General features: G+C 34.2%; 3 protein-coding genes and 1 long non-coding RNA gene across 5 annotated transcripts; 2 read left to right on the top strand and 2 right to left on the bottom strand.

The window, feature by feature from the left end:
• The first annotated feature begins 442 nt into the window (after positions 1-442).
• On the top strand, positions 443-2,481 carry LOC107014700 (T-complex protein 1 subunit delta). The gene has a single exon (XM_015214735.2). The coding sequence runs from the start codon at positions 568-570 to the stop codon at positions 2,185-2,187; it is 1,620 nt and encodes a 539-aa protein (XP_015070221.1). The 5' UTR covers positions 443-567; the 3' UTR covers positions 2,188-2,481.
• Positions 2,482-3,944: 1,463 nt separating this feature from the next.
• Positions 3,945-7,068, bottom strand: LOC107013952 (WAT1-related protein At3g18200). The gene is made up of 8 exons (XM_015213829.2): positions 7,022-7,068; positions 6,227-6,454; positions 6,075-6,137; positions 5,703-5,819; positions 5,260-5,494; positions 4,837-4,995; positions 4,604-4,755; positions 3,945-4,477 (listed from the first exon to the last, which is right to left on the bottom strand). The coding sequence occupies exons 1-8, from the start codon at positions 7,066-7,068 to the stop codon at positions 4,318-4,320; spliced, it is 1,161 nt and encodes a 386-aa protein (XP_015069315.2). The 3' UTR covers positions 3,945-4,317.
• A 566-nt stretch (positions 7,069-7,634) lies between these two features.
• Positions 7,635-13,286, bottom strand: LOC107015258 (probable protein phosphatase 2C 8). Of its 2 annotated transcripts, none has more exons than XM_015215474.2 (10): positions 12,790-13,286; positions 11,885-11,993; positions 11,691-11,727; positions 11,521-11,565; positions 10,405-10,457; positions 9,770-9,931; positions 9,073-9,177; positions 8,309-8,398; positions 8,151-8,198; positions 7,635-8,049 (listed from the first exon to the last, which is right to left on the bottom strand). In XM_015215474.2, the coding sequence occupies exons 1-10, from the start codon at positions 13,074-13,076 to the stop codon at positions 7,936-7,938; spliced, it is 1,050 nt and encodes a 349-aa protein (XP_015070960.1). In that variant the 5' UTR covers positions 13,077-13,286; the 3' UTR covers positions 7,635-7,935. The 2 variants fall into 2 exon arrangements, with proteins under 2 accessions (XP_015070960.1, XP_015070961.1); XM_015215475.2 differs by having other exon boundaries at positions 9,094-9,177; positions 12,790-13,284.
• A 1,517-nt stretch (positions 13,287-14,803) lies between these two features.
• Positions 14,804-18,176, top strand: LOC114076540. The gene is made up of 2 exons (XR_003577475.1): positions 14,804-15,155; positions 17,315-18,176. It is a non-coding gene; the product is annotated as an uncharacterized LOC114076540 (long non-coding RNA).
• The last annotated feature ends 605 nt before the right edge of the window (positions 18,177-18,781 follow it).

Here is an 18,781-nt window from a genome sequence, read left to right as displayed (position 1 = left end):
GAATATTATGTATCTGTACAAAGTAAATTTCTTGTATGTTTCAACTTGTTATTTCCTTTTTCATAAGATATTAATAATCTATTTTATTGTGAAATGAAATAAATAAACATACTTGATAAACTAATACCTCGCCTTTTGTATAAGATTACTAATCTTATTATTTAACTAAATAATAATAATACTAATTATAAAAACTCGTACATAATCAAATGATAGAATAGAATAATTCAATATATTGTTTTGAGATTATTATCCTACTTCACCAATCTTATAAACTTTATGATCGATTTAGGGGTGAAAATGTATACATAATTTAAATTGGGGTTGAAATAGAATAAGATATAAAGCAAAGGGTAGAAACAGAATAAATGAAAGAATATGCGTGAACCCTCTGGAAGAGTAAAAAGACCAAAAGCCCCCTTCAAAAATTTCAATTTGTCCAAAACCCAAACTCTTCTCTAGACTTGGCTACTAGGGTTTTGAAACACTTAAAATCATTTTCCCACTCACTCAAAATCATCTCGATCTCGTATTCTCTCTAGGGTTCCGTCAATCTTGATCTGAAAAATGGCATCTCCGGCAGTAGTTTCGGCGCCGCGCTCCGCTGCTTCGTCGTCCAAAACTGAGACCTTTGTGGACAACAAGCGGAAAGATGATATCCGCATGGCGAATATCGCGGCCGCGCAGGCTGTGGCTAACGCTGTTCGTACTAGTCTTGGCCCCAAAGGTATGGACAAAATGATCTCTACTGCAAACGGAGAGGTCATTATCACAAACGATGGAGCTACTATTCTTAACAAAATGGAGGTTCTTCAACCCGCTGCTAAGTTTCTCGTTGAGTTATCTAAGTCTCAAGATGTTGTTGCCGGAGATGGAACCACTACCGTTGTTGTTATTGCCGGTGCATTGCTCAAACAGTGTCTTTCACTTCTCTCCTCTGGTATTCACCCCACTGTCGTTTCCGATTCTCTGCATAAGGCATCTACAAAGGCTGTTGAAGTTCTCACTGCCATGGCTCTTCCTGTTGAGCTCACTGACCGTGATTCGCTTGTGAAATCAGCTAGCACTGCGCTTAACAGTAAGGTAGTGTCACAATACTCCACTCTTTTGGCTCCTTTAGCTGTTGATTCTGTGCTTTCTGTTGTTGACCCTGAAAAACCAGAGATTGTCGATCTAAGGGATATTAGAATTGTCAAGAAATTGGGAGGTACTGTTGATGATACCGAGTTGGTTAAAGGTTTAGTTTTTGACAAGAAGGTGAGTCATGCCTCAGGTGGTCTCACACGAGTTGAAAAAGCTAAGATTGGGGTGATTCAATTTCAGATTTCCCCTCCCAAGACTGATATTGAGCAGAGCATTGTGGTTTCTGATTATACTCAAATGGACAGGATTTTGAAAGAAGAGAGAAACTACATTTTGGGCATGATTAAGAAGATTAAAGCAACTGGCTGCAATGTTTTGTTGATTCAGAAGAGTATTCTGAGGGATGCTGTGACGGAATTGTCTCTGCATTATTTGTCAAAGGCAAAGATTATGGTGATTAAAGATGTTGAGAGGGATGAGATTGAGTTCATCACTAAGACCTTAAATTGTCTGCCTATTGCCAATATTGATCATTTCCGAGCAGAGAAACTCGGCCATGCAGATTTGGTTGAAGAGATATCTCTTGGGGATGGTGGAAAGATTGTGAAGATTACAGGGATCCAGGACATGGGCAGGACCACTTCAGTGCTGGTTCGTGGATCAAATCAATTGGTCCTTGATGAGGCTGAGAGAAGTTTGCATGATGCATTGTGTGTGGTCAGATGTTTGGTGAACAAGAGGTTCTTGATTGCAGGAGGTGGGGCACCTGAGATTGAGCTTTCTAGGCAGTTGGGTGCATGGGCAAAGGTTTTGCAGGGGATGGAAGGGTACTGTGTGAGATCATTTGCTGAAGCCCTCGAAGTCATTCCCTATACTTTGGCTGAGAATGCTGGGTTGAACCCAATTGCAATTGTGACTGAGTTGAGGAACAGGCACGCTCAGGGCGAGATCAACACAGGGATCAATGTGAGGAAGGGGCAGATCACAAACATATTGGAAGAGAATGTCGTGCAGCCATTGTTGGTGAGCACGAGTGCAATCACCTTGGCTACCGAATGCGTACGGATGATTTTGAAGATTGATGACATTGTTACTGTGAGGTAGGGTGATGTCATGTGAAATTGCAGAAAATTAGAAGTGTTTTGTCTTATCTTTGGTTTTGACTTGTGTGTTTCAAGATTTAATGGTCCTCTGGTTCTTCTCTATTTCGGATTATATGCTGAATTTTCATTTTTGCTTAGCTAATTTTTTACTTGTGGGGTTTTCCGTTTTACTCGAATACTAAGTTTTGAGTGCACGACTCTTCTTCATTTTTATTGGTTGACATGGTGCAATATGTAACATGTGGATCACTATCAGTCTATTGATATTTTAGTCAGATGCTCTTTAGTTGGTGAATTTATTTCCCTCTGCAATTTATGTTCCAATTAGTTACCACAGGGTGCTTCCTGCTTTAACTTATATCTAATATGTGATTCTTGCACTTTGTTGTTCTATTACCACCAACAGAGCTTGCAATCTCTTTTAGTTAGTGTCTGCTGAGTGTTGATGAATATTCTCTGGCACTATTTACTTGTTTGGCCTTGAACAAATTGTGGATCTGGTCCAGTTTTCATATCTAGTTGCACATTACATATTTATATGCTTAACTTTAGTTGGACCAAGATCAACTTGAGGCTTGAGCAAGTCTACTCAGTTTATCTTATATAGAAAGAATCTGTGTATAGTAATGGTGATATAAGCTCACCTAATATTACCTTGTTAAACCTGTGAGATGTCAGCTGCGACTATCAACTTTTTCCTCTGGTAAGGTTTGCAATGAAGGGACTTTGTTTAGTGTCAGATTTTTCATTGTTTCTCCATTTTCCAATTGAGCTCAAGAATAGTTAGCATCTTTAGAATAGGGGATTCAGCTGGATGAGGTTTAGGTTTGATGTATTTACAGATCAAGATTAAAAGTTCTCACTTTCCATCATTATCTACCTGAATATTTATTTTCACCTACAAATAATTTGCAAACACACAATTCCCAACGAAACCTCTGAGAGAGAAACCTCAGGTTTCTGATTGTCTTAAGCTTAGGGGGCAAATGCTGAGGCACTTCGGTTTTTTTGTACTGATCAGTTCCATAGCCAGCTTTTACCTGAAAGCTACGTGGTAACTAGGACTTCTTTAGTCTGACCTGTTCAGCACGCTCAACTTTGAGTCCTTTGGACCATTTGTTGTATTAAGTGATAGGTGTTATGGACTGTGCAAGCTTCATCTTCCCATAAAAGCAGAATTTTTATGGCAAGATGGTTGGGAGTGGCTGAAGCTTGCTCCCAAACCACTTAAAAGAAGTTGATACCTTTTCTTCAAGTTTTTTTTTTCACGGTGGTGTCTAGGTCAAACTTGCGCACACCTCTACTGTTCTGTTCAGTACATGCTAATCTTCTTTAAGTCTTCTATGAATTTCTCTAGTATGCTCGGAGAGTATGGTACAACATCTTAGAATGGGTTCTCTTCAAGTAGGCTGGGTATGAAGGATTGGCTATATTTTTAGAATATGTATCAAGAACATGCACATTTAGGCTTTCAATACATAAAATCATCCCTTTTGGTGTGTGTGTGCGCGCGCTCTTGTGAAGGATTGGCTATATTTTGAAGTAGGGTTTTGTGTTTGATATGTCATCTGAAGTACAGTAAGTTATGAGTTAGGGTCGGTGGAAAGGATAAATTAGTATAGGTAGTTCTATAAGTCATCTACTTTGAGGAGCTTCAACATAGAATTTCCATTTTTGAATCGATGGGTTTGGATTAATCTCAATTGACCTTTGGGGTTGGGTTAATGGAAGGATTGACTTCACATTGAGAATAATGTAGATGTAAATGAAATCCATCATTTAAAAGTAATATTCAATTTAGAAACTGTACATCAAAGGGAAATAAAAAAACAAACTGGAATATTTTTAGAAGTCATGGTTCCTATGGAACACCAATTTGACTGATTCCTTCTCAAAGGTTTACATGGAAGTAGTATAATTATACAAATAATCCTACAAAGCTTATAAGCTTCCAAACGACGAATTCATCCCTCATTATCTTGGCTTCAACTAAATGGTTCCTCTTCAATGTTGCTCAGCAGTGTCCATGCTAGGTTACACTGACCTTGTAGCTTTAATTTCTATAAAGAGACCATGTAATAAGAAATAATATTTCAAAGGAAACAAAAAAGAAAATATTTGACATATTTTGTTAGCAATTATCAGCTCCTGTAGATGCTTCCTCCTTGTTGGTGGGAGCTAGAAGGTGTTTTGTCAATGTTGTCTCTTCAGTATTAGCAATTCTCTTCTCTTCTGTTTTACCCCACAAAACTAGGTAAAGCCCAAACATAATCAGAAGTCCTCCAAGTATCCTGCATTTACAAGTTCATTAGTTTGGGATCAATTTATTGTGAGCAAGGAAGGGGGATAGCGAATTCAGAAACTATTTTGTCGCATTAAAGTAATATAGTTTGATAAAAGTTAGCTTTTTAACTTACCCTCCAGAGTACAACTGATCACCAAGAATTAGAAAAGCCATGACAGCAACTAATACAGTTTGCACAGGCTGGAATGAGGCAACATAAACTGGTCCACCTTTCTGAATGCACCAAGTCTGGAGAGAAATGACTATTCCAGAAGAGATAATACCCTAAATTCAATAGCAGTCAAATATTATTAGTCATTCATGTTAATTAAGATTATGTGAAACAGGGTATCACAAGGGTCTTACAGCATATAAAATCAGATAAATTTCCTCTCCAGACTGGATCTTCCAATGTGTTGGATCCCTTTCTGTAAAAGCTGCTATAGCTAGGAACTGGATCAATCCAAAGAAGCATGTAAATGATGTAAGTGATAGCTTGGCTGGATACTTCTTCAGCATTGGGGCCTGCATAGTTTACCAAGTCTAATTAGAGCAAGTAAATAACAAGTTGTCAACCATGTGGAGACTGCTTGGCCTTACTAACAACAGTTGCAGTTGTGGTTTCATTATAAAAAAAAATTTGTACGATCAGCGTAATTCAACTTGTTGTAGCAAGCTATTCAAAAATGTTGTTAAAATACATTACTTTTGGAGGATCGAACAAGCATATGACAACATTTTTGAAGAGTCCGAGCAACATAGATAGCAAGTGTTAATCATGAGGTATACCTGAAGAACCATCCAACCAGCCCATGATAAGCACTGAGCAAACAAATAAACACAACCCCATGTCCAATTCAGCATGTCCTTTTGAGAAGCAGCCATTTCTTCATCAGAAATATTGCTTCCTTTTAACAGAGGAGGGCCCTTGTAAAGAGTAATAATTGTGGCTCCTCCAACACTTGCTATGGTTCCCAGAACTTTGGCCATGCCATCTCTCCTCATAAAATGCACTTTTTCTAGCCTGATAGTATACAATCATGTAATTTAGTCTCAATAGTTTGATTAAAAAATAAATAAATAAAGGAATACATGTAAAAAGGTCATTTTTATGGCATCTTAAGGTTGTAGCCTAGTGGTCAATGGCATTAGCTGAGAACGATGAGGTCTCACGTTCAAATCAGAGTTATCAACAAAAATAAGATGAGTCATTTTAATGAGCTCTTGCATACCTTAGAATAGAAGCCATGATAAAAGTAATAGCAGGAACAGAGTTTTGCATTGCTGAAGCAAAGGTTGGTGATGCATAATACAACCCTAAGATATAAAATCCTTGGTTTGCTGTGATTCTGAAAAAGCAAAAACTTATAATGATTAGCAAAATACATTTCAAAAAAATGATTTACTAACTCATATACACTGACAACGTAAAAACTCTATATATTTGAAGTGTTGTAGTTGGCAACTCACTAATCCTGTTTTTTTTTTTTTATGGCTTTCAATTAACCTAGTCGCCAATTGTATAAAAATTCTTTACACTGTCATTGCATATAGTTGTACTCGAAAGTTAAAAAAAAAGAAAAAAAAGAAAGCTACTTGCTTACCCTATTAATGCAAGGAAGAAAAATTGAACCAATAGAGAGAATGTGAGGGGTGGTCTTTCCTTCCTGTATAGAAAAAATGTTACTATAAATTAAGATAAAAATGCAAAATAATTGATTTTTTTTTTTAAAAAAAGTAATATTTAAAAACTCACTTCTCCAAGAAATAAGCACAGGGTCCTAACAAAACCAATGCAATAGTATTTCTATAAACTGGATACACAATTTGGCTGACACCAATATTAAGTGCAAGTCTTGATACTATATGAAACCCTGCAAAACATAATTGCAAAACAAGCAATGCTATAAGAAGTTTCACTTTTCCAGAAATTCCACTTTTTGGTTCCATATCTTTTGATTTTCTTTCTAATTTCTTTTTTACTCTTTAGATCCTCAAGTACTACAAGTACTAACAATATATATATATATGTATACACACAAAGTGAAAGATGCCAATTGGAAAAAGAAAAGAAGTGTATTAAATTATTGAATAATTGAGGGAGAAAACAGAACAACCTTACTGGCATATGCAAAGTGATCATTTAGACATAATATTATGAGATTCTGAATATATTTTTTTAATTTAAGTCTGTTGATGTATAATGTGCATTTATTGATATAGTTGCTCTATGCTTTGCATGCAAATCTGTCCATTATGAGATTTCTTTTTATCTAAATGCTATATGATTGGTTGACTTAGACTTTTTTGGAATTTGTTAGGGAGACAAAGTGGGAGTTATGCATGTTGTTAATAATTTAAAGATAAGAAACACACACCCTATTTTTGTTACCTTTTTTCAATTTTGGCAGCTATTAATTTACGTAGGAGTTTTACTAGATATATTTTTTTAGTTAATTTTAAGTAGGATATTATGTTCGAATCTTAACCAAGCAAAAAAATAATGCTTAGCGATTATTTTTCATCTGTTCAAGATGCGGGCGCTAGGTACTTGGTGAGATAGTTAAGTGCATATGAGCTTGTCTCAGAAATCGCCATTATGAACGAGATTAAAAGGAGGAGGAATCTTAGATCCCATGTGGTCCTTCATTTTGGTTGAAATTTTCATAATAAAATACCCAACTTTGCAATATGATAATTGACGTCCACAATAGGAGGACTGTATCATTTGGCAATCAGTATCAGTACAGTTAAATCAATTTAAGAAATCTAATGAAAGCAAAATAAACTTTTGCAACCGAAAAGACATTTGATAAATAGAATCTTTTCACAAGCAATCAACCAAAATCATAGTTTGTCCTCTGAGAATCTTCAGTCAGTAGACAAAACCCATGTTATCTTTATTATTGATCTTTTCAGAGTAGTAGGTAGGTTTTATTAAGAAATTCTACCATTAGAAAAAAGAATTTTCTTATCTAATTATCACTCAAAAATAAAATAAAATCTACCAAGATGGTTCATGAATGAGAGTATTAACGATTTTGGTTCATGAATGAGAGTACTAACAATTTGAAAAAAAAAATCGAAGGAATATTAACGACCATGAAAGGAAAGCAATAGCTTCAAATTAAGGTAAAACACTTCATGAAGCAAAGCTGATCAAATACAACAGACTGAAAAGGCTTGAATCCTTTAATTTTCACCATAAGAGCTCGATTAGTTGCATGATAATTTATCCAACTTGGATGTTTTATACATGTCTTGTGCTGGAAAAGATTTCAAAGACTGACCTATTTTTACAACAAATTGCACAGCTTGTCAAAAGCCAAGGGATCTGAGACGTAAGAATCTGCAATACATTAGATTAAACCATGATACAAAACCCAATCACAAAGTATAACCAAAGAACAAGACCGGATCTGGTTGTCTAGACTCTAAGATTCTTTTTGAACAAATTTCGGAGTTTTACTGCTTTTTCCTGAATGCAATTACAACAGCGGAGCAGTTATCTTTGCATTGACGCTCTCGGACTGCCTCTCGCACAAGGTGACGACTCGCAGCTTTCACAGATAGCCCCTCCTGTCAAACAGATTGAAAGGTTAAGAAACGAGCTGCTAACAGAAAATAGTCAAAAAATGCAAATCTTCGGGAGACTCCTTAACTTTCTGGGGGTGACATACCTTTAATAGCTTCTGAACAAAATCAACAGCATCACTTGGCCCAAAAACCTACAATCATATAGAAAAAGTAATATCCCCAGGATGGGCACCCAAAGCATTGTGGTTATATGAATAACTATAAGAATAATAAAATAAGAAAAAAAAAAAAACAAAGATACCCCCCACAAGCCATCACAGCCAAGAATGATAAAGTGGTCTCTCTCGGTAAGATCAAATGAATGAACATCTGGAGTTGCAATGACACCAACCTGCATATTGAATTCCTTTACATGAAAAAGATGGAATACACCACATAAACTGCATGTTCAACAAGTAGTTCAACCAGCTATTGAATTCTCTGGAAGATATTTGAGCAGCCACATGCACATATATGAAAATCCACTATCCACAGGATTCCTTCAAGCAAGAAAAGACTAATGAAGAAGTGATAAGTAGACACACACACACATTTACGTATATTATGTGTAGACGTGGGTCATTTCATCCACTCCAAAATCAAGGTATGTCAGATAAAATGGACAGATAGAGAAACAAATGAATCTATCACCTGTCTCAAATGTCACTTCTTTTAAACAGCTTAATTTATGGATACCTATGTAGAATGATTCTTTTTGGAACTTACAAGGCCAAAACACTAGGGAAACACGACTTTGCTAATGATATCTGAACTGTATATGCAGCAAATGCACCATCAAACTTACTCCACACCTTACTCGGTACATGAAAACCTATCAGGGGATAGGAAATAACAAAAACGGTGCACCTACAGATAACAATAGTATTTTCTTAGGATGCTCTCTAAAACTATGCAAAAACACATTATCACTTGCAATATGGATAAACAGAAAGGAACAATTATAGTCGTCATAATCACCAGTAAAAAATTAAAAGAAAAGAAAAGGTCTGGTCAGCATTGAGATACTTTTAATCTCAGCATGCAAACCTTCTTGAACTGCCGATCTCCGAAAGCTCTGGAAACTTCAAGGCGCGCTTGCAATCGTCCATTAGAACTGACAGATCCCCCAGCCTACAGGAACATGATATTCATCAGCAGAAGTCTATAAGCATAACAGAAAAGCAAGAAATGATTTGGGCACTACATTCAACTTATGACAAGAAAAATTCAATCTAAAAGCATTTATCAAAAAAAATATTGTTGGAACTACTTGGTCCATCTAGATATTAGCCTTGAATTTTTTAGGAAAGAAATAACAGACTAATATGGCCACTACTCCCTAATGGGTAACTTTTGGAAAGCTTGCACGCACACGCACACACGCCTAGACTAAATTCACTCGAAACCTATCACCTCCCACCACAGCACAGGTATCGGGTATCTCTGCCTACCAAGACTTGGGCATGGAAATAAATCACCTAATTTATTTGCCAACAAGATCCTTTTTTTACCTCCATCTGAAAGATAATTATAAGTGCTATTATATGAGATTATATCAGGACAAAGGTTATGGAACACATTTAGTTTGAAAGTACCAAAATCCAGAATCATTTGATCAAACTGGTTCACAAATTAAGATAAGCTAAACAAGCTCTAGCCGGTCTTTTAAGAGTTAAAAAAAAGATTGGTAACCATCCAAAGGGCATCATTGCCTAATGCTTACTTTTTGGATGCGTGCACGTTCTTGAGGATATATAGCCTTGTGTTCCCTGGTCAAGACTATGGCCTTTATTGGAGTTGATCCATCAGAAGTGTTGTTCAAACCATCACTAGGAGACGACCGAGCTAAAATTGCTTTTGCATCTCCAATATTAGCAACAAACACCTAATCGTACATGATACAAAGTTCATTAGATCTTCAATGCAAATCCCTGGGAGTCAATATGAAACTGATAAGAAAGAAAGTACATATTTGTGAGGCGCTGCAGGATATTTGGATAGTAAGTTTTACATGAAGACAATTTAGACTAAAGGAACTACTTTAGAGATACTAATGCTAGTTGGTTTAATGCTCAACATCCAGATGACTCTTTCGGGACTACAACATAATATCACAAAAGCTTAAGCACCAAGATTTGAAGTATCTTGAAATAAGTTTTCCCAGAAAGGATTAGATATACACTTCTACGTGTCAGCGAGACAGAGGACTCACACTAAACTATGAGTGTTCCTCTAGCTATACGCTTAGATGCCAAAACCATCATTCCAGCAATTCAACAGTGTAGAAAGAGAATCACAGTAGAGCTCAAAAACCAATCACTAATTTGAGTACATAAGAAAATATAGGATCAAACTTACTTTGGAGCCTAATACCCAGACACATACTGCAGCCGCTCCATCTTGCCAACCACCTGTTGATGCATCTAAAAACTGTAAGTAGGTTATCAACTTTTAAAAGAGACTAAGAAAATGGAAAGCTGCAGATCCTTAGCAAATAACAAACACAGCTTGAACTGGACTATGAATCAAAGAATGATAACACTTAACAATTCAGTGTGAAATACCAGAGAAGTGATAACATATTACTAAAATTCTGAGTGAAATACCAGATACGTGATACCAGAAAAAGCCTTTAAAGCATTCAAACATGAAAGATACAAACAGGTGAACGTTTTCAAGAAATGAAAAGTACAGACTGAGCAGAAACACAAAATACATTACAAGAGGTACAAGGAGATAAAGAATGTCTCCCGAAAAAACAAAACCCTGAAAAGGAAGTCAAGACTATTCAGTTCAGTATTCCAAAAATAACAACGAAAACCAGAAAGTCACTGTTGCTTCTTTTACAGTTTTACATACCTAGTAGCATGCCTTATGTAAACTAAATTACTAATCAGTAAAACTTTGTCAATCCACTATACAACCAAGTTAGCCAAAGAAATATCTTGAACCATTGGCTTAAAAATTTATAATCACACGCAAAGCCTGCGCCCTACCCTTCCCCGGACCCTATGCATAGTGGGAGCTTAGTGCACCAAGCTGCCTAAAAACAAATAAAAGAAAAGCAGAGCCTGAGTTGTGGGGATTCAAACAAATGATGAACTTTCACTAGCATTTCTGAAGGAAAAGGAACCAACATCATTTTCTAATTATCTGATTGATTATCTAGCCGACCATTCTTTACCCTCCTACACACGATAACAACGTAAATTTAGTAAAACATACTAGTAATGGATCCACCCAATGAAAATATAGTGCTGCTTTTCCTTCTCAATGAAAATTAATGATATAGGAATCAAGTAGACTATCTTCAGAATATATAAATTAGTAATACAAAACAAAAATCTTGAAAGGGAGAACAAAATTACAATCACATCCAATATCTTTCTGTCAAATTACATACAAAGTACCTCATGATGGAACTTTTAAGGAAATCAAGAACACAGAAAAAGGTTGGAACTGAGAAAAATATACCTTTGGTGCTTTCCTGAAGAAGAGACTCGTCAGTTCTCCTAAATCCTGATAGATGGAAAAGAGAATACATAAATCCACCATGAAAATATCAATAGTTGGATCAATTGAAAGCAGGTTAAGGAGCAAGAATATCAAGTTCTCATATCTAGCAAAGAAGCCCAGTACCATACCTTCGAGTATGGCCTTTTTGGCTGCTTTAATATCCAACTGCAAATTCATTGAAAGAATGACAATGATTACATAGTACGGAAAACAGAAACAAAATAGAAAGTAACCACTACTATTAACAAAACTATGCAACAAGTGATGATTGACCAATGGTCGCAACAAATAGACCAACATTAACAAGACTAAGCAAACACACCAACTCACGTGGTAAGCCTGCAGATAGAACATTGTCATGTAAATGCTTCCGGGCATACTCAGCAGCCAATCGACCTCCATGCCCATCATATATTGCAAAATGTGCACATCTAAATAAAGGAAATAACATGGTTAGGAAAATTTCAAAAACCCTAGCAGTGTATTAAATCAGATCTCAAAGAGTACATCAGTCTCAAATTCATTTCAAATTTGTATATTTCTCTTTTATATTTTAATATGACACAACTTTAGCTTACTGATGACAAGACCTTAGACTTAGATAGAAGGTTATGAAGGACAAGGATTAGGGTAGAAGGTTAATAGGTAGTTGAGCATTGTGCCACTTACCATTACATCCTAGTAGGCATAGTATTACTCTTATAGTGTTTTGTTCTTCGATTTCTGCAGTACTAATCGTTTTGTACTACTATTATCGTATTATTTTATTGTAACTACTGTTCCTTTACAGAATGATTTATCACATTTTCTTTAGTATTTTGCCATGGCTTCTTCACTTTCCTTTTTTTCTTTTTTCTAACTGCTTTGAAATGTTTTCCTAAAGCCTAAGGTCTATTGAAACAATCTCTAGTAAGGTATGCATACACACTAACCCTCCCCAGACTCCACTAATGGAATTACTGTGATTACATGTGGTTGTTGTTGCTATCATTGTTCTAAGCTAAAGCTATGAGTCCTATTAGATCTTCAGGTTACAAAAATTAGCAAATAGAACACCAAAGCGAAAAGACTAAGTATTCGAGTGATCACTTCCCTAACACAACTCTTTCATCTCCCTCAACAATCAATTAACCAGTTATGCAGACTGTCAAACAAACCCTATCTACATTAAGCTAATCCATACGTACAAAACACAAATTTATTTGGGAATTAGGGTTAGTGAAAAACCTCAATTTCCCGGGAAATTCAAGGCCAGCATCAGGAAGAACAACAGAAGCATCCTCCATGGTGTGTCTGGAACCCTTATCCTCAGCTGCATCAGCTTCTATTTCAAAATACAATTCACATCCATTTTTCGGGACAGTGATTTCAACCTTCGGCTCTTCATGAGTGTCGCTACTTCTCAACTTCTTTGTTACGGAATCCGAGCTATCAGAATGAGCTTCTCGTTTGTTATTTGCAGTGGTGCTGACACTCTCTTTATCAGGTGATGTTGAATCGGAACTTTCAGCCATTTTTTTCAGATGAACGGCCGGAATCCAGTAAATCGGTAGCTCAAAGAGACGGAGACTGAAAGCTATATGGTGTATAAACGGATAATGCGACTGAAAGCGGGGACGATTTCAGCAAGAAACAATTACACGGAACACTCCAAGAATTTCTAACCAAATTCATCCCTCTTGTTTCACCTCAACTGTCACTTTATCCTTGTACTATTTCATTTAACCGAAAATATCCTTTAAGTTCCCTAAAATTAACCAAACACATCCATCCCTTCCTTCAATTACTATTAATTAATTGGATATTAATTTAATGAGTTTTACTGTATTAATCAATCAAAACTCCTAATTTCTTATTCTTATAATTATCTTTGAATTGATTTAAAACCCTTTTTCCGTAATAAAAAATATATTATTTTATCGAAATAAGTGATTTTATTTTTTTTGCCCAAATCAAGATCCAATGGAAATATTATTTCATAGAAATTATTAATTAATTAAATATTAATTTAACGAATTTTACTGTATTAATCAATCAAAACTCCTAATTTCTTGCTCTTATAATTATCTTTGAATTGATTTGAAACCCTTTTTCTGTAATGAATGTAAAATATTAAAAATATACAGATTTTGATGCGCAGAAATTTTAAAAATGCGCAGGTTTTGATGTGCAAAAATTGAAAAATGTTTCAAAATCTAAAGAAAAGTGTGCAGATAAAAATTTCAGTGTGGAGGAGACGGTCTCGATCAGGTAGATGAATGATGCAATGATATGTGTGGTAAGAATTGTAGATTAAAGCCGTTCTATATAAAATGTGGAGTCAAAAATTTTAATAAAAATATCAAAATATAAAGTAAAAATATTAAACGTAGCTATCCGAATTAGTCACATGTTAGTAAAACCCATTTAGGGTTTGTAGGTTTACATATTACTCAAAAGAGGTTGAGATTTTCGTCAATCAATACGCCAATGAATTACGCTTTTCGTCTCATTTTATGTGTCATTTTTTTTATGAATAGTTGATTTATAATATTTATTATTTTATAAAATCAATGCATAAATTATCATATTATTTCGTTTTTATCATTGTAAATTATTAGCCTTAAAAATATAACATCGATCAATTTAGTAAAGCTAAATAAATTATTCATGTTTATTGATTAAATCAATTAATTAAAATAAATTAATTCATATTAATTAATTGAAAACTTTAGTTCCAATAAAATTAAATAAGGATAAAAGGATAAAATTATGCTACTTTTTAATATAAATACAAAATAAAACGAGACATATAAAATAAAACGAAAAGTACTTTGTGATGAAATATTATTATATTTTAGAAAAGCAAGTTTCACGAAGATTGCTCCCTTGAGATATCTATTATTCCAATGGAACGATATTTCTTGTGTCTTCATTTGTATGACCATTTTTATTTTTTTAGAGTTAAAATAGATTAAGTTTATCAGAAATTAGCATAAGAAATTTCTAATATTTTTAATATAAAATTTATATATTTATAAATTATGTAAAAAGTATTATAAATCATAATTATTAAAAAAAGCATATGATCAAATTTATTTAAATCTCTTTGAAAAATATCCATAAAATGAAATGGAGGAAACATTTATTATTAGGTTTTAAAAAGTAATTTTAAAAATAAATATTTAATAATAATACTAAAATATGAAAAAAATAATTATATTTTTTTGATATATAAAAATAATATATAAAAATGAAGGAAAGAAGAGTAAAGTTAGCAAGTGGATGGATAGAGATGAAGGTGTGCGTGGAGGAACTGAAACGCGTTGGGCATGCGTTCCACTCGAATCCCTATAAACTCTCTTTACCATACACGATTCAATGGGATAGAATAGTACTAATTCAATTTTCCACCCAAATAAGTACAAAAACATTCCAAATTTCAAATCAATCTTTCACTCTCCTTTTTATTTTTGGTCCCTCTTCGCCCCCGCCATTGAAATGTATCATCACGAATATTTTTGCAAGTGACAAACAAAAGAAGCAGATCAAATATGCTAACATTATTGGTCCACCATACACCTCTTTCCAGATTCACTCATTTTTATTATCAGGTCAGAAATATTATTGTTCTGTTCCTTAAGAGAATATGATCTTATATATATGCCGATTCTTTTTCTGCTTATACTTTTTAGTTTTTATAATTTCCTTCAAATGGTAAAACTTTTCGAATTAGTTTGAGTTAGCAACCACAAGATATTCATAGTCAAATGAAAAGAGTTAGAGTCAAAAGATACGGCATTTTTTGAATGAGAACTGCAAAAATCACTGTCAAAGTTGTCTGCTAGCTTTTGACGTATAGGCGTTAGGAGGCTATTGTTAACTAGTTCTGGACTAAAATTGGGTGAAGTGTTATCCAACAAAGCTGACTCTATATTTGGGGGGAAAGGTCTCAGAAACTCCATCGGCATGGACCTAGATAGGAGCTAGGTGGGCTTCATTGCTTCAGATGAAGCCGATAATTTTTCCGTAGATTCTATATTTGTATTTAAAAAATTAAATAATAACTTGTGAATTCAAATTCTTAATACTGAGTCCGCCTCCGTTAAATCACCGAAATCTCAAACTCCATCACCCTGTTTGGTGTCCAATCAATACATACCCAGTTGTATTGTATATTGCCCTCTTAATCTCACAGCATTGATGTTTGTTTTTTTTTAAAAAAAATTAGTGGAAAAAATTCATTCCGTCCAACTAGTCTGAAGCCACTAGGATATAAATATAACTGATATATATACCACTAAAAATATTTTTCTTACATTTTTAGGTCATCCAAAGTTATACCTAAGATCGTTTGATAGAGTGTATAAGAATAATGCAAAATAGGGTGTATTACTAATGCTTGCATTAGTAGTGCTTGCATTGTTGCTCGGGTGTAGGTGTTCCGTTAGTGCAAACATTATAGTACGATATTTAAATAATAAGAGGTTTCTATTTGCTTTTTCTTATTTTCCTAGTTTGTTTTGACAAAGTATTTGCTTCCCTTTTGGCAATTATTTTCTTTTAAGATTTTATGTATTAATATATTTATCTATTTTTAATTTAAGAATTAAGGTTTAAAAGTCTTCTAGATTTTTTAAAATTCTGTATAAAATTGAAATCGGATAAATAAATTAAAATGGAAGGAGCAATAAATGTAATTTTTCATTTTTAATTGTCATAACTTTCTTTTTTTAGGGTCAAATACTAATAACTTAAATTAAAATTAAGGATATATTTTTTCATCAAATTTAATTTTAAAAATTAATCAAATTAACTTTCGAAAAGGATTTAATTTGGATGTGGACAAGAATATAAAACATGCCTTTTGTTTTTTACAGTAGATTGGATAATCTTCAATATGCTTTTATTAAGGGTCAAATTTGCCCCAGAATTATGTGAATTATGTGATACGGGACGAATTCGCTTCTCATTTATAATTGAGGTTTACATATATCTCGCCATTATTAGAAACAGCTAACTTTCTCCAAATTAAGGATTAATTTTTTTTTGCCATTATTAGAAAGAGCTAAATTTCTCCGATCAAGGATTAATTTTTAAAAAACGGAGAGCAAATTTGATCCTTTCGTATAAGCTGATGAGGAGCAAGTTTAAACCTTTCACATATATAGTTCAGGTCAAATTCGACTCTCTCCCTATTTTATTTTATTTTTTGGTTCCTCCTCTCTTTCCCCGTCACTACCTCCATCACTGCCACTCTTTCCTCCTCATCTCTCCCTACCACCATTGTCACCATCACTTCACTACCGTTTTCTTTCTCGCTGTCCCCCCAACCCCACCTCCACCACAAAGAGGAAAATGTGCTGAATGACTTGCACATGTAATGGAAATGTAAATGAATAGAACATGCAATGTAAAATACTATTTCAATGCAAATATAAAACGTTATAGGAGTTGAAGGAAGAAAGAAGTGGTGACACGAAAGAAGGAGGAATAAGAAAAGTCTAGAATTTCAAAAATTAGGATTGTTATGAGTGAAAATCCTTCCTGGTATGAACAACAATACTATGAGGGATTGGCATTTCATGGTTTAATGTATTTCCCAGCTCATTTTTTATCAAGTACACAACAATGTATTCAGTAGTGTAATAATCTCACAAGTCAGGTATGGGGAGTTATGATGTACATAGATTTTAAGAGATCAAGGTTATTTTCAATAAACATATCTTTTATATGATGTATATACTAAAATTCAATTTGCTACATTTTGAAGGATCGACTTGATTGTGGACCATGATGATCGAGTGAAAACTGAATCACTACTCTCAACAGCAACAAACTATTGCAATGACAACATAAATGGAAGATTCTTCTTGATAATATGAGAAGAAAAAATGAAGCTAAGTACTTATAATTAGTCCAATCATTCTTGGATGTTGATTCCTCCAGTTTCTACAGAATACACAAGGTACCATCTTATCTCTTAGTCTTGTTAAAGCCTAATAATCTAAGATGGTTGCTTTTGGTTCTTCCATATATTCTTGGTAGGAGTCAAGTTTTCATGAAGCCAACTTTTTGATTTGCTTGTTGGTTGAAGTCTAAATATCCCTAAAAAATTCAACCGGAATCAATTCAGTTATAGATAAGATGAAGCAGATAGAATCAGTTAGCAATAGAGAATATCCTACAAGATAACATATCTTTAAACTTGCACTTTACTGAATAATTGCCCTATATGGTTAGTAGTTCCAAAAAAATATGAGATCTACTTTAGTGTTTTAAAAAATAATTGGAGAGTTTTTTTATTTTGTGGTCTTAAATAAAAGATGTGTGTAGTCTTTTAATCCTCCTAATCTTAAACTTGTGAGGTAAAATGTTGGATGGAGAGACTCTTTGGGGACAAGTATAAGACACTGAAAATGAATCAAGAGACGAAGCCATAGATCCAACTAATTCATTAGGAAAAAGGCAATTTTCATGCTTAATTAATCCTCTTTATGTACATACTAGTTGTTAACAACTAAGCCTAAAACCATACACTTTCTATGTATGATCAGATAATATGCATCCGGTGATTGTTAATTATACTTCAATTACTGAGTTAATATAACTAGGCAGATCTCGAATTTAAATTCTACGAGTTCATCCTTCATGATATTTTTAGTATTACGGAAGTATGGATTCAGACTTTGGTAGTAGTTATTCTATATAAATTTATGTTCATCATAAGTTGAGATAATGAAGTGAGGGGAGGAGAGATTACCTATTGTAAAATTGTAACTTGACCTCTTCAGGTAAGGCCGAGAGAGATCCAAATCATGTGTTTCCAGCACAGCTGCAGAAACTAAGCTTAAGTTAAAAGCATTTACTTGTAGAAATTCAAAACAATGTTCAAACCTACAATTCGTCAATGGAAGTTGAGCGGATTAACTCATCCAATAGAATGGTTGGCCCCATAATCAAAGCGAATACATAAAATAATACAGTGTACAGATGTTCCTTCTGACGAAACCTGCACAGCAAAAGAAGAAGAAAGGGATAATTATGGGTGAATAATGATGGTAGGTGCCCTACCTTTCCTTTTATAGAAATTTCCCCAGTAAGAAAAACCTAAAAATTGAACAAGTTATTGTATAGATTTAGGGAGAGAAGAGAGAAAAATAGAAGGAAAAGAGGATGAAAGGGATGACGGAAGCATAGAGAGCACAAATGAAGTGAAATGCTTTTTTTATTGTTAAGA

The sequence above is a fragment of the Solanum pennellii genome, chromosome 3, assembly GCF_001406875.1.
Source record: "Solanum pennellii chromosome 3, SPENNV200".
NCBI lineage: Eukaryota > Viridiplantae > Streptophyta > Magnoliopsida > Solanales > Solanaceae > Solanum > Solanum pennellii.
Note: the sequence above shows the minus strand (reverse complement) of the source record. Positions and strands in the feature narration are given on the sequence as shown.